The 16,274-nt window shown below is 43.5% G+C and overlaps 1 protein-coding gene across 4 annotated transcripts in view; it reads left to right on the top strand.

Moving 5' to 3' along the window:
* MAN2A2 (mannosidase alpha class 2A member 2) overlaps positions 1-16,274 on the top strand; it is a 115,056-nt gene that overhangs the window by 96,294 nt on the left and 2,488 nt on the right. For all 4 annotated transcript variants that reach the window (XM_033920504.1, XM_033920503.1, XM_033920505.1 and 1 more), the window contains 4 exons: positions 4,749-4,890; positions 6,012-6,145; positions 13,047-13,241; positions 16,010-16,120. In XM_033920504.1, coding sequence (XP_033776395.1) covers positions 4,749-4,890; positions 6,012-6,145; positions 13,047-13,241; positions 16,010-16,120 — 582 coding nt within the window. The remainder of the gene's footprint in view (positions 1-4,748; positions 4,891-6,011; positions 6,146-13,046; positions 13,242-16,009; positions 16,121-16,274) is intronic.

Genomic DNA, 16,274 nt, shown 5'->3' with positions numbered 1-16,274 from the left:
GAAGTTTAGAAGAGCCTATATCACTAAAAGAATTGCAAACAGCGTTGAAGTCCCTTAGAGTTGGATCCGCTCCAGGTGGTGATAGTTTCACGGTAGAGTTTTATAAATCATTTCAAAATACTTTATTGCCTTATCTGCTAAATTTATATCAGACTCAACTAAATAAAGGTTGTATTACTGGCACTATGGCTGAATCTTTAACTATAGTTTTGCCAAAGCCAAATAAAGATCCCACATTGGTTTCAAATTACAGGCCTATTTCTTTAATTAATGTATATGGAAAACTTCTGGCTAAACTTTTGACTTTACGCTTAGCTAAGGCTCTCCCTTATATTATTGGTATGCACCAAGCAGGATTCGTTGCTCAAAGACATTCTTCTAATAATACCAGATTGGCCTTTCATATGTTATATCTAACAAAAGCCATGAAAGATACGGCCTTAGATGCAGAGAAAGCCTTTGATCGAGTAGAATGTACCTTCATGTATCAAGCTATGGAATGGTTTGGAATAGGTTCGGGATTTATACAAATGATTCAAACCTTGTATAGTTCCCCTGCTGCTAGATTATATATTAATAATAACTTTTCAGAACACTTTTATTTACAGAAGGGGGTTAGATAAGGCCCTTGTCTCCTTTGCTTTTTGATATTGTTTTGGAACCCTTGTTGCTAGCTATTCAACAAGTGAAGGAGATCCAGGGTATTCCTTATTCAGAACGGGAATTTAAAGTCTCTGCTTATGCAGATGATATACTGCTTCATTTGAGAAATCCTGAAACAACCATTCCATGTTTACTTGAATTGATAGAGAAATTTTGAAAATTTTCAGGATATAAGATAAATTGGAGCAAATCAGAAATTTTTCCACTTAATGTACATTGTACAAAAGGTTTATTTGACTCGTTTCCCTTTGTGTGGAAAGAAGATGGAATAAAATATTTAGGCATTTGGATAAAAAATATGCTGGAAGAAACAATGAAGGTGAATGAAAATCTTTATTACTGAAGGTAACAGAAATGTGTGAGCAATGGAATTCTTTACATTTATCTTGGTGTGGGAGAGTCCAAACGATTAAAATGATGATATTGCCTGTGGTTTGTTATCAAATGGGTAAGATACCAGTTTTTTTCAGGGGTCTTTCTACAAAAAGTTAAATAGTATTCTTACAAAATTTATTTGGCTGGGTAAAATTGCTAGAATTGCTTTAGTCTCTTTACAAAGACCAATTGTGGAGGGAGGGGTAAATTTTCCCAATTTTTATAGGTATCAATCCTATATTATGCGCCATTGAAAATATTCCAGATTGGATATGGTTGGAATGGCGACTCGTGATTCCTCGGCGACTAAACCATGTTCTTAGTATCAAAATGCCTAGGATATATAAAGAAAACAGAATATTAGTAGATACATGGAAAACCTTAAGATATGTGAATAACCTAACACCTATTCCAATACATAAATCAACAAATCAAACTATATGGCTTAACTCTAAGATTCAAATTGACGGATTTAAGATCATCTGGAAACAATGGGTGATGGCAGGTATACGTGTCCTAGAAGATGTTATATCTAATGGTAAGCTGCTTGACTTTTCACAGTTGCAACATAAATTTGGTCTTAATAAATCACAGAGTTTTAGATGGTTGCAACTGAAGCAACCATTCAGGCGGGGTTCCCTGAATGGAAAAATCTTAAGAATCAATATAGTTTGGAGTTCTTATGCTTTCAGGTGGACTTCCTTGGACACCAGGCCGCACAGTGGTATAAATTGATATCTGGATTTATGAATAAAAACCCAAAAACTGGTCTTCGGGATATTTGGGCCCTGATTCTGCAAAGTGCCATCCCGATTTTAGGCAGCTGTAGGCGTCCTACAGCTGTCTAATCAGCCAATCGGGATGCATGTTTTTTTAAAAAAAAAAATGCTCCCCAGGCAGGCGGCCTATATTGAAGGCGCCTCCGGGAGACTAGGGAGGCCCGCAAGGTGCCTAAGGGCCTTAGGCGAACTTAGGCGGCCCTATGCATCTCCCTAGTAGAGGAAGAGACGTGGCCGCTATACTTATCGCGGCAAGGGATCTCCCTGTCGCAATAAGTATAGCGGCCGCCTGTCCAATCCCTTGCCGCGATAAGTGTAGCGGCCACCTCTACTCTAACCCGATTCTCTAACCGGCGTCTGTAACATGGACGCCGGTTACAGAATCGGGGTTAGTGTAGGCCCGATTCTGTATAGGACACCTCTCCCGGGCGTCCTATACAGAATCAGGGCCTTGGAGTATTGAGATTAAGCATCAAATTACTGCATCTCAATGGCCACAAATTTGATCTTGGAGGATGAGATGTACAGTATCTGCATCTATGAGACAAACTTGTTTTTTTCTGTTACATAAAGCTTTCTGGACCCCTGTTCATTTACAAAAATTAGATCGCTCTAAGTCTAATAGATGTTGGTATTGTCATCTCAAAGCTGGGACTTTAGATCATCTATTATTCTATTGTCCATTTATTTTAGCTTTTTGGAAATCAATATGGGGCAAAATAAATAGGTTATTAGAAAATCTGTGGCTTTAACATATACTATTTTATTTGGCATGTCAATGAGAGTGAAGAGTCAGATTTCTTCAAAAAACAATAAGCTTTTACTTATTATGACAGGAGTATCCATTCAACAGATTACATTTAATTGTAAAAATTGGAGCAGATTAAATTACAGTTTTTGGTGGAATTCTTTGTTAGCAGTCTCAAACACGCAGCCCCCCAGGGACTATTTTGCGGCCCGCAATCTGTCCTCTCCACTTCACAAGTTTTCCGATTGTGGAGAGGACAATCGCGTACAGACCGCGACTGCTGTAATTGGACTTGCAGAAGTCTCTCTGGAGGGAATGTCGGCAAGCGGCTCGCCTAAAGCAGAGGTCCCCAATCTGCTTCCCTTCCCGTCTCACTGCCCTCCCCCAAGCCACCGCAATCGGGGAACAGGCCAGCACTGAGGTCTTAGCTCTCCCTGCTTATCTTCCCCAGCTCGGAGCCGATCAATTCTCGCCACCTGACGTCAATTCTAACGTTTGGGAGGAAGTTCCGGGCCAGCCTGGCTGGAAAGAACATTAGCCACACAGAAAGGATATTTTAGTATGTTTGGGGACCATTAACACATTATTGTAATGAGTAGTTAACATTTTCTCTTAACCTTTTCCTATCATGTGTCCCGGATAATGGGAAATTCCAAAAAATGTCGTTGCCATCGTATGTTCCATGGCATGGGATATACGGTACACTTTCTACCTATCATTTGTCCCATCTGTTGGGCCATTGTGTTTACAATAGCCGTAAATGATAAAGGTGAATAATACAAAACTTTCTTAAAATAATTACGATTGGAACCAGCGTAACGTAAAATTTATTACCATAGGAAAAGGTTAATAATACAATTGAAATGATGGGATAGGGATGGGGGGGTTCTGATTCATTATTAAATGTTTGGATTAAATGAAGGAAAGATTATATTGTATAATATATGTGAATGCATATGATATGGGAGGGCTAGGAGGGAGGGGGGTTATAATTTCATTAATTGAAGTTGATTGCAAACATGTAAGTTGAGAGATACTGGCTGTGGACTTCTCTTTTAGGAAATTATCCAAACCCTGCTAAGCTAACTGATTTCACCACATTTTCCACCTTCTAAGCTCCCTGGCCCATACATGTTTTCCATAATAACTTTATTCTTCTATACCGCCATAATCGTGCGACTTCTAGGCGGTTCACTTTGAAGAGAGCTGGACAATCAGCGAGTTACAATATGCAGATAGTCAGTGAAATTATAGTATGCAGAATCTTAAAAATGCAGCGAATTACAATATACAGTTTGTTAAGAAATTCAGAGGGGACATATTAGGAAAATAGAATTGGAATTAGTGTTTGGTGCAGTTATTGTTTAGGTGATACATCTGTCGAATAAGGCAGTTTTTATAACTTTTCTAAAAGCGTCGTAGGTCAGTCTAGCTCTGTTAATGTAGTTGTCTAGCCAGTGTTGTTGTTTGTTTGCTTGGTACATAAAAGTTCTATCCAGAAAGGTTTTGTATTTACAGCCGGTAATGCTTGGATAAGCAAATAGACTGCAGTTTTTGGTTTGTCTTATGGGATTGTATAATATGAAGTGAGATAGCAAGAATGTAGGAGCCAGTCCCCAGAGAATTTGAAAATTATTCGTGCCTCTACTGGCAGCCAGTGCAACAGTCTGTAGTAGGGGCTAATGTGGTCGCTTTTTCCCAATCCAAATATCAAGCGGGCTGCTGTGTTCTGGACAATTCTGAGTTTGCTCACTGTTTTTTTGGGTATACCCATATAAACGACATTGCAATAATCCAGTGTAGAAAGTATCAATGATTGCACTAGTAGTCTAAATGATAATGGGTCGAAGTATTTTTTGATGGTCTTTAATTTCCATAATGTCAGGAAACACTTTTTTACCACTTTGTTCGTGTGTTCAACCATTGTCAAATGTGTGTCTAATGTGACTCCCAATATTTTTATTGTTTTAGTAAAGCACAGAGTGTTAAGTGCATTCCAGCCTACAGGTCCCATCTCATCCATTCAGTCTTTTGGCATTCCATTAATGGTGACAGGACCCTCTGTTCATCTGCAGGCCTTAACTAATTCAACCCGGTAACTTCTGCCAATAAGCACAAGTGGCTAGTAGCCTTTGAAGTATAATAGAGCTGTTCCTCATAGTCAGTCTTTCTTTTTCTCTTAGATTCAGCCTCGAAGGCACTTAAAAAAATTACCCCTTCAGGCCAATTTCTATCCCATGCCAGTGATGGCCTATATCCAGGATGAGAAGCACAGACTGACCCTGCTCACGGCTCAGGCCCTGGGGGTATCCAGTCTGAGCAGTGGTAAGTAATCAGGATGGCACACCAAAAGGAGTTTGCTGTGGCTTTGCTGATCAATCAGCTCTCAGTGTACACAGGCACCTAGAAACGGCCCTTATAGTGCAAAATGCGAACGTACACATTAACACCGGCACCAGAGTTGGTGCATTGCAACTTTACACCTGCTCTGCCCAAATTATGCTACTAAGACCACCCACACAAAGCATATGTCGTCATGTAGCAACACATGCTCATGTCCCACTGCATATTGTCCCATAAGAAAAAAAGCACCCTCCCACCAATGACGGCCCTCCTTCCCCGACAAACCAGCACCACGAAATAGCCCTCTGTGCCAGCAAAAACGGTAGGAGGAATACCCATGCGACAGGAGGGATACAGAGGGAGGAGCCTGAAGCACTGATTAGCTCAGATGCCTAAGGCCCTTCCCAAGGGTGGTGCCTTAGGCATCTGAACCAGTCAGGGCCTTAGGTCCCTCCCTGTGCATCACATTATGCACCAGGGAGGGAAAGCCCTGCCATTCTGGAGCAGCAAGCCTAAGAGCAGGATGGACCGAGCTTCCATCCTGCTCCAATGTCTCTGAGAAGGTTTGGAGGATGCCGGGGGACCTCCAGTGGCAGGAGGGAGTGGGCATACCTCCTTCCTTTTTATCGAGGAGAGTAGAGGATGTTTGGGGGGCACCTGATGTGGGAGTGAGCCTTCGGTGTCAGGAGGGAGTGGCCATCCCTCCTGCCACATCGCTGCTGGGGGGGGGGGGAGAAGAGTCACATTGGCAAGAGAGAGTAGACAGGAGGCTGCTTCCTCTGTCACTGCTGTTAGGGCTCTGCACAAGAATCAGTCATTCACTGAGTGATTGATCGGTTGCGTTTACATGCAGATGATTTGCACCTCTATGCAAATTATTTGCATGCAAACTTGATAGTGCATTGATTGCTACTGGAGAATCAGCCAACAGTGATCGAGTCGGTATTTTTTAGTGCATCTAAAGCAAAGATTTATAAAATTACCTGTTAATGATCATGGGGAAAATGTATAGTGCATTTGAGCTATGGGATGCTATCTGAGAAAAAAAGAAATCATGTGGCCCAGATAGGATTGGCTTTTGGTTCTCTCTCTCTCTCCCTCAGGTCAACTGGAGGTGATCCTGGACCGTCGACTGATGCAAGATGATAATCGCGGTCTTGGCCAGGGATTAAAAGACAATAAACGAGCCTGTAGCAAATTTCGGATCCTGCTAGAACAACGAACCACAGCTAACAAGGTAAGTGGCTTCAGATGTCCCCCAACCTTTTGGGACTCCAAGTTTCTACATTTCTGCCCTTGGGTTAATTCTAGAAAGCAGATGGCAGCATCAGTGCACCTATTATGTGTATAAAAGATTAGAATATGGTCATATACACCCCCATATTTTCATAAGAGCGCTCATCTTACACAGCATATCTCTTCAGGATGGACAGACATGCGAGCCAGTCCTGGGCATAGCATGGGTATGTGTGTATTTCTGGAAGATAGGATGTAGAGAGTTGCGCGGGGACAGAAATCCCACCCGTCCCCACCCGTCCCCGCCAAAATCCCACCCATCCCCACCCGTCCCCGTGAGGAATCCCTCCGTCCCCACCCGTCCCCGTGAGGAATCCCTCCGTCCCCACCCGTCCCCGCGAGGAATCCCCTCCGTCCCCACCCGTCCCCGCGAGGAATCCCCTCCGTCCCCACCCGTCCCCGCGAGGAATCCCCTCCGTCACCATCCTTCCCTATAAACTTCAGAAATAGTTATTTTATTTAATTATGCTACTGAATTAAAGGCTCTGGTAGAGACCCATTTACAAATAAGCAAAGAGACTATTAATTTGGAAATATTAATTGGGAAGAATACATACTTTGTAAATGGGTTTCTACCAGAACCTCTAATGTAAATATAAAATATAAATACTCAGCTGATGAGAACCCACAAACTGTCAGCTGAGGACTTCCTTTGCAGTTGGCCTGGGGTCCCTTTTGCCAAGCTTGGCAGGCAGCAGTAGCGTCCCTGAGTCACAGATGCTGGCACCTCAGTGGCTCATGGATGCTGCCAGCGACTGCTGCGCTTGGTGGAGGGGAGTTCTGACCATCTCTAGAGGAGGTCCTCTGCTGGCGGTGCTTGGGGATCCCCACCAGTCACAGCAAGGGCCAACAAGTACTTCAACACTGTAGAAATAAAACCAGAAATGCATTTCCTTTTCTTTTGAACACAAAACAAAGATATCTGCCATATACATTTCCCAAGGCAGATGACTCTATGCAATGTCACCTCGGTAACAAAATACAAAAATAGACAAATACACCCCCTCCCTTTTTACTAAACCACAATAGTAGGTTTTAGCACAGGGAGTTACGCTGAATGCCTCGCGCTGCTCTCAATGCTCATAGGCTCCCTGCGCTAAAAAACAATATTGCGGTTTAGTAAAAGGGAGCCATAGTGCAAAATATAGACAACAGATATAAATTCTCAAAACAGACACATTTTGATCACTAAATTGAAAATAAAATCATTTTTCCTACCTTTGCTGTTTGGTGATTTCATGAGTCTCTGGTTGCACTTTCTTCTTCTGACTGTGCATCCAATCTTTCTTCCTTTCTTTCAGCCTCCTGTATGTTTCCTCTCCTCCAGACCTCATTCTCTCCCCCAACTTTTTCTTTCTGTCTCCCTGTTCCCCCTTCTTTCTGTCTCTCTGTCTGCCCCCTTTCTTTCTTTCTCCGTGCCCTCCCCCAAGCCACTCGGTTTGCTGCCACTGCCATCGGGGAATAGTCCCCAAGCCACCGCTGTCCCAAGCTTTCCCTGCAGAAGCGTCGCGCTGACCAGCATTCCGCTCCCTGACGTCAATTCTGACGTAGGAGAGGAAGTTCCGGGCCAACAAGGCATTTCTCCTCATTCCATCCAGCCTGAGCCCCATCTCTCCTTGATCCAGCATTTCCCTTCTGTGTCTGTCAGAATTACCATTCCACCTATTTTCCAGCATCACCCTTCTTTGTGTCCATCTCACCTATATCCCTATCTCACCACTTTTTCAGAATCTTCATTTGTCTCTGTCCTTGTCTTTACCCCATATTCACCATTTGCCCTTTCAATGTCTTTATCTCCCCCCCCCCCACACACACTTTTTCAGCATTACTTCTATGTCTCTATTTCACCTCCTCTTCATGTCCCCTCTGTATCTCTATCCTTATTCAGAAGGTCCTGCTTACCCTTTCTCTTCTTTGTGTCACTATCTCCATTTTCAGCTTTCCCCCTTTTTCCTTTGTTAATGCACCCTGTAGCCAGAATCTTTCCACCCTCTCTCCACTCCGGCCCAGCCCAGTATGAAATATTTCCTTTTGTTTCTCTCCCCTCTCTCTTCTCCTCCCTCACCCACGAGTCCTGCATCTGGCCCTCTCCCTTCTACCTGCACCTGGCAACACCCCCCTGCTCTCTTAAGCAACTCGTCAGCAGCGGTGATCAAGACAAGCTGCCGACATCGAGGCCTTCCCTCTACGAGTCCCACCTTTGTGGAAAAAGGAAGTTGAAACAAGCGGGACTCGCAGAGGGTAGGCCCCGACGCCAGAAGCTTGTGTCGATCGTTGCTGCTAAGTTGCCGAAGAGAGCCGCAGGTAGAAGGGAGAGGGAGATAGGAAGGCTGTAGAAGCTCCGGAGCATGACACCGAACCCGGCCAGGATGATTTCTTTTTCAGGCTGCTGCTGCCGCTACCATCCCCCACCCGAAATGACAAAAAACAGCCTAATGCCCGCGTCGGGAAATAGCCATGCTGAGCAGTGAGCTCAGCACGTACACAGATGAAAGCCTTGCTTGCTGATTGGTCCGGCGGCACGGTGGGGCGGGGCCGCCGGACCAATCAGCAAGCAAGGCTTTCATCTGTGTACGTGCTGAGCTCACTGCTCAACATGGCTATTTCCCGACGCGACGCCAGACTTGCATCGCCAGAATTTAGGTAGGTTGTTTTCATCCCCGTGGGAGTCCCGTGGGCAAGGGGGCGTCCCCGTGGGAGTCCCGTGGGTCAGGGGGGCATCCCCGTGGGAGTCCCGTGGGCCAGGGGGCGTCCCCGTGGGAGTCCCGTGGGCCAGGGGGGGAACCCGCGGGATCCCCGCGGGACCCGCGGGATCCCCGCGATCCCCGTTCCCGTGCAGACCTCTAATAGGATGGCATAACTGTTCATGTGTGAGCAAATATGCTAGAATTGTGCAAAGGAGAGTAGGTGCCTGCATTCCTTTCAAGAATATTCTCCTACCAGGCACCTTCTGGGTCAGTGTTTCTCAACTCGGTCCTGCAGTACCCCTTTGCCAGTCATGTTTTCAGGATATGCATGAAAGAAGTTCGCATACAATGGAGGCAGTGTATGCAAATCAAGTTTCTTCATATTTCTTGTGGATATCCTGAAAACCTGACTGGCATGGGGGTACTCCAGGACCGAGTTGAACCTCTTTATAGGCACACGTATAGAATTACCCAACCATGTGTCTGTACCAAACTTGATCTTGTGAAGAAGGATGTCAAGGAATTCCATATAACCGTAAAAATTAGATAGCTGTTAAATTGTATCAACTTCTATTGAGAGGAGGAAAAGACTTCAAGGAGACAGAGCTTTTGCAACATTTAACATAGGGATCTCAAAGTCCCTCCTTGAGGGCCGCAATCCAGTCGGGTTTCAGGATTTCCCCAATGAATATGCATTGAAAGCAGTGCATGCACATAGATCTCATGCATATTCATTGGGGAAATCCTGAAAACCCAACTGGATTGTGGCCCTCAAGGAGAGACTTTGAGAACACATTCCGACCCTTCTCCCAATTTTTTGAGCTATCAGTCATAAAATCCTCCCACCTTTTTAAAAATAAAATCAGATATTTCTTTGTTTTTAGTATTTTTGTGCCACTTAAAGCCTAGGTTTAATAATAATAATTTATTTCTTATATACCGCTATACCGTGAAGTTTGAAGCAGTTTGCAATAAAGATACATTTGACAGTACATGGGCTAGAAACGGTTTACAATAAAGATACGTTTAGTCAGTGCATGGGATACAAGTGGGTTACAATACAAGTGGTTTACTATCAAGGTGCATTTTGTCAGTGTAAGGGATACAGGTGGGTTACCATAAAGATACATTTAGTCAGTACATGGGTTACAATAAAGATACATTATGTCAGTACATGAGATTCAAGGTGGAAAGTATAATTAGTTTTGGGCCTTGGAATTAGGCTAGAGCCAGGTCAGGTTTTCAGGATCTCTACCACGAATATGTATGAGATGGATTTGCATGCACTGCCTCCTTGAGAAGCAAATCTATCTCATGCATATTTATTGTGGATATCCTGAAAACCTGACCTGGCTCTGGCTCTCGAGGACCGGAATTTTCCCTCTCTATCCCGGTAGGCTCACACTTTATCTAATGTCCTATTCCTTATTTTAACTGTTCTTATTTCTTACTTATTTTCTAGACAAAGTATTATTTGATAGTGTGTGTTGTAAGGAATTCCATGTAACAAAAGCCCTCCTTATCTGGTAGTCAAGTAACACCTCACAGTGCAAACATTTTGCTTTGCTTGCCTGCAGGGAATGAATGCATGCTCAGATGGAGAGCTTGGGTGAAGAAAAGGTTGGTGAGGGCTGCCGAGAGGTTTTGGAGAGACAGCAAGGGCTGGGGATAGGGACTGGGAGGCAGAGGAGCACAGAGGACCCCACATCACATCTCAATCTGATGACTAGCATGTTGGATTAACCAGCTCAGTCCATTTTCCATTCATTCCGATTAATAGGGCTTTTGCAGTACAAATTCAGACTTCACATGACAAACTCCTGCCCAGTTATGTCAAGGAACTGTTTGCTGTGTCTGTCCTTTGTCTTTCTCATCATGAGACATTGGAAGCAAACATGAGGGGTTACAGGATATGGAAACCTCTGCTACTAAAATCAGTCTATGCTTTGCCCCTCTTGAGCTCCCTGAGATTTTTTTTCTGTGAATGTACATAGTGTCAGCTGAGATTTTGCCCATAAGCTCTTTATTGTGTTAAATGCTGCTTTCATTTATTTCTTTCTTAGCTCATAATCATTGCTTTTCTTATCCTGTTACTCTTAACCCATATCGCATTTACCAAATTACTTAGCTTCTCTTTCATATCCAAGCACACACATGTCCATTTGTACACTGCTCCATTTCTGCATGAATTGTGCACTTCCTGTTCCCAGCTTTCCAGCTTCCTGTCTAAACTGGTCTCCAAGTTTAGGGAACTGATGTTTTTCACCACCAGGAGCAGCACCAAAGAGGTAACCATTGATCAAAGGATGTTGACTTTAGCTGGTGCTGGGCGCAGTTTGTGGCATGGGGTGATGGCTGTGTAGTATTTTAGGGCTAGATTCACTAAGCCCACCGATCCTACCCGATCCGTGGGCGATCTGAGGCACGTCCCTCACCAATGACACGGATTGCTGGAGAGCGATCCCGACGCATGCGCAGACCATCTACTTTGCCTGTAGATGGGCTGCGCAAGCGTGTGCTGTCTGTGCTTCTTTTTTTACTCACGAGCCCGTGGTTTTAACCCACGGGTTTAAAGTGGGTTGAAACCACGGGCTCGCTCTGCAGGGAAGGGTGGCAAGCAGGAGACTCGCGGCAGGAGAATCAGGGCAGAGAGCAGGAGATGCTTTACTGAAGTCGGCAGAAAGAGCAGGGCGGCAAGCAGGAAAATCAAAGCAGAGAGTGGGACGGCCAGCATAAAAGAGTCAGGGCAGGGCGAGCAGGAGAGTCGAGGCATAGATCAGGGTTTTTGCTCAAGCGACTGGTCGCTTGTTTTTGGATCGGCCAGCCCAATCAGTGGGCCTTCTTTAGTTTAATGAATCTCAGCCCTCCCTCCTACTTTGCATGCGCAATCCGGAAGATGATCGGCACAGAGGTTAGTGAATCGAGTTGGAGGAAAATTAGGTCGGTATACGATCGCAAACACAATGGGTGGGCTTCGTGAATCTAGCCCTTAGTCATTAGCTATTTGTTGAAAAGCCTCTTTCTTTGCTTGATAGTGCTCCAGTCCCCATATACTAAGGTAGCCATCAGTGCCAGGCTCCTTGCATTTCACTGTACATTTCAACACTGCCTTTTCCACAGGTCATTAAAGATCAAGGGGGCTGATTATGTTTTCATGGAAGCCAGTGAAGTATGGTTTGGTTTTTTTATATTAAAAAAAAATTTATACAGAAAGTATTAGGCCAAAAATCAAACTAAGCAACCTGATGATTTCTGTGTAATGTCAAGCCAGGTTTGGGGTAGAACAAAGATAGGCTTCAAAATTATTCAGATAGCAAAATAGTGCAGTGTCTGTGTTGTACATATATTTAGCGCTCCGACTGGAAATATGAGGAGGACCAGTTTGCAGTTATGCATAATGTGGGCAAAGCAAAGGCAAATATGCAAGCACACGTTTTATAAAATAAGTTTGTGCTCACCATCTAACTGAATATTCAAGTGTAATTGATCATCTTATATTCACCACAGTGAAGATTAATGTAGGTGGCAAAATTTACTTTTTGGATTTCATAAGTTCTGTATTTTTTTTAAACTGTTGCCTGTCTAGATCCTCTTTTTCCAGTGGGAGCCTGCAAATCCCATCTCTTTCTTTTGTTGTAATTTGTCAGTTTGTGGTGGTGAGGGATGCCTTTTTCAATAGAATCTATTCAAACACATTACTATCAGATAACAGACGTCCCACGTGTTTGCAGTATGTTCTGCATTTCTTTGCATTGTGATCATCCTTCAGTGAAATTTCAGCTCTGAAAACAAAGCAGCCTCTAGTGCATATGAATATGAATGAGAGAGGCTATCTTGACTGGGTTGAGAAGCCCTGCTCTAGTCCAAGTAGCTGGGATTGTGTACAAGGCCAGTTCAGGCCTATAGGTCTTGGTGCCTTTATTCATGCGCAAAGCAAAAAGAAGAATGGAGAGACGGAGAATCAAACAATGAGGACTGTGTGTGTGTGTTTCCGAGAAAGAGTTACGGAAATCAGATGTTGAGAGAGACCTTAACCCTCCCATCCCATGCTTCCATTTGCATCTCCAGCATCTTGTACTTTGTCCAACACCACTAGTTGGCCAAGTTCTGTTTGAGTTCTTGACCTAGATGTTTTTCTTCTTTTCCCTACTGCAGATCCCGGATAGCCATCCTGTCAGCTCCCCTTCCCTCCTCAGTCACATGACCTCCATGCACCTCAACCATGAAGTCCTAGTGATGCCTGTTGCGAATGTCAATAAAGGAGTCCCAGCATTGAAATCTTTCCTGCCTCTGTCTACCACCCTCCCATGTGACTTCCATATTCTGAACATGAGAACTCTACAGGCAGAGGTGGGAATTTTTGTGATCAGAAAAGTGGGCTGAGAATTGGGGTTCAATTTGAGTGATAGCTCGGGGGCCAGTGCTGAAAGACTCACAGTAGATCCATGCGTGTGGCGTTTATCATGGTATCCAAGAAGCCATTTGCAAACGTCAAATGCATGTGCCACAAGTTTTTGCAGTAAGCATAGCTTTTTTTATTTTGGTTTTAATACATTTTTTAAACACAGTTCTACAAATGATCAAAGAACTTTACAGTATGTCTAAGCAAACTAACACTGTATCTGATCTAATCTTCCATTTGTGAGTCGCACAAGGCTCAAGGCGACATATATATACAGTATATTAAAAAAAATAGTGAATGTTTACATTTAAAAAAATGTTATTAACAGTATAAGACATTGCCAACACTCCCCTTCACCTCAAAAACACTTATCCCATCATCCTTGCCACTTTCTGAATCAGTTCTGGAAGTCCTTCTTCGTGAGCGTCTTTAGTTACGCTGTCGTGGCTGCCTCAAAGTCCTGAATCAATTCAAAATGTTTACTTTTCATGGTCATTTTGACTTTGGGGAAGAGCCAGATCCAATGAATAAGGTGGATGAACCCACACCATAATGTTTTTATTTGACAGAAATTGCCTTACCAGAAGCGATGTCTCAATTTATCCTTCTTACTTCCATTGCTTTCATTGAAACTAAAACTCAGATGTCTCAATCCGTCCTCTTTTTTTCTAGTTATGTTAATCGGGTTTCCTATTCCACTTTTACCTAGTCAGTTCCCCAGGATGTTACAATGGACAATTTGACCCGGACATTTAATAAAGTTGTTAGTACAGGCAGATCAGTAGAATTACAAATACAGTCAAACCTTGGTTTGCGAGCATAATTCTTTCCAGAAGCATGCTTGTAATCCAAAGCACTCGTATATCAAAGCAAATTTCCCCATAGGAAATAATGGAAACTCAGATGATTCGTTCCACAACCCAAAAACTTTAATACAAAATACTATAAGTACTCGTATTGCAAGACCTCGCTCGTTTAGAACAGTCACTACACTCCCGCAGCGTCAGAGAGAGAAGAACCATTGGCTCAGTTGTGATGGGTGTATACTGTATGTACTTGTTTTGCAAGACATTGCTTGTGTATCAGGTTAAAATTTAATAAAAATGTTTTGCTTGTCTTACAAAAGACTTGCAAACCAAGTTACTTGCAATCCAAGGTTTTACTGTACATAGTTACAAGTTCAAGTAGGCCATCATTGGCTCATCATTATGTCCCAGGAGTTGCATTAGACCAGGGGTGCCCAAAAGGTCGATCGTGATCTACTAGTAGATCACGAAGACAACGCGAATCGATTGTGGAGGCTGGGATTTCTCCCTGCTTCCCCAACGCCAACGCAGCAACTGCACAAGCCCCCCCCCCCCCCCACGGACATCAATTCTTACGTTGAAGAGGAAGTTCCTGGCCAGCCACTTTAAAATTTAAGAAAGTTCACAATAGCCCGCACTGCATATGCCTGAGTGCCTTCCCGACCGACGTAGGTGCGCACGGTCCCTCAGTTTCTTAGTTTCCGCGGAGCTAAGAAGACGCATTTTTTCAACGGCTGTTGAAACTTTTTCCCGTTGCCTTCCTGCTCTTGCGTTTCTATGACTTTTTGTCACTTATTCTTTATTTTCTTATTTTGTGTTTTAAAAAAAACCTTTTTTTTTGTTGTTCTTTTCTCTTTAATGGGTCTTTGGCTCTGAGGGCCCTATTCGACAACTTTGGCCACCGATTTTGATTTAGCTGACGCGATGTTCCCATTGATATCCCGCCCGCTAAAGGGGTTTAAAAGTGCAGTCGCTTTGCTCATAACTGTGACTGACCCTCATTGCTGGTGTCTCCAGTGTTTGGGGCTGGAGCACCACCTGGAAATCTGCACACACTGCTGTTCCCTTTAGAAAAGAACTCTAAAGAATCGCCTTCTTCAGCAGCACAAAATTTCCTCAGATCTACTTCTGTTGAGGAGATTTGTAAAGCTGCCACCTGGTCCTCAATTCATACCTTCACGTCTCATTATTGTCTGGAGTCTCTCCAGACAGGATGGGCACTTCGGCCAGTCAATATTACAAAATTATTTTCTTAACGGCCAACATCCCCACCATCCCTTCTGTTAGCTTGGAGGTGTCCCACATGTAGAGAATAGGCTGCCTGCTTGTCCTGGGATAAAGCACAGTTACTTACTTTAACAGGTGTTATCCAGGTGATTTTTCCTGAATCCCAATTGTGGAGAGTGTTTCCATCATTTTGATTATACTGGCCAATAATTGGTCAAATCAAAAGGGCCGAGTTGAATGGGTGTTAAGCTAACTCCTCCTGATTTGGGGAAAAGGCCGTTTTTTAGTTGATAGTTGAGCCATTTCCTAGGGTTGTCGGGGTGGCTCCTTTGATCAGGAGTATTTTAGGAGAAGCCATTTTCTGCCTTTGAAATCATGCCAAGGTCTGTCTGCTGATATTTCCATAGGTGCTTTGGTTGCTGGTCTCGTGTAGATTGAATCTTGGTTTTACAATAGTTAGCTAGTTCTGAGGCTTTTGGAATAGAGGGGTTAGGATGTCGCCAATTTGTGATCTTGTTCATTCATGTTGGGCAAAACCTTGCAAATAGGGATCTTTATTTTACAAAAATGAAAGTGTAATATTTGTGAATAAATAAGAGGATGATTAGCTATTCTGTGATATTCAGTTACACCTTCTCACAAAATCTTTCTGGCAGTGAGTTTCTTTTGACTCTGTTTCACAGGACGATGGACTTCCTGTGCCGGAGGTGGCCCTGATATTGCACAGGAAAGGGTTTGACTGTGAGCTGGAGGCCAAAAACCTGGGATTTAACTGCACCACGAGTCAGGGTAAAGTAAGTGTCATATCGCATAGAGATTCTGCCACAGTTCAGGGAAAATCCAATTTCCATTTGCTTTAAACCTTTTTTGGACCATGGTGAATTTGCTTGATGCTAATGTATCGTGTTAGTCTTATTACAAAGACTTAATTTGCCATCTCAAAGTTTA

Source organism: Geotrypetes seraphini, chromosome 14 (assembly GCF_902459505.1).
Source record: "Geotrypetes seraphini chromosome 14, aGeoSer1.1, whole genome shotgun sequence".
Taxonomy (NCBI): Eukaryota; Metazoa; Chordata; class Amphibia; order Gymnophiona; family Dermophiidae; genus Geotrypetes; species Geotrypetes seraphini.
The sequence above is the reverse complement of the archived record's forward strand: the minus strand, read 5'-3'. Positions and strand labels throughout refer to the sequence as shown.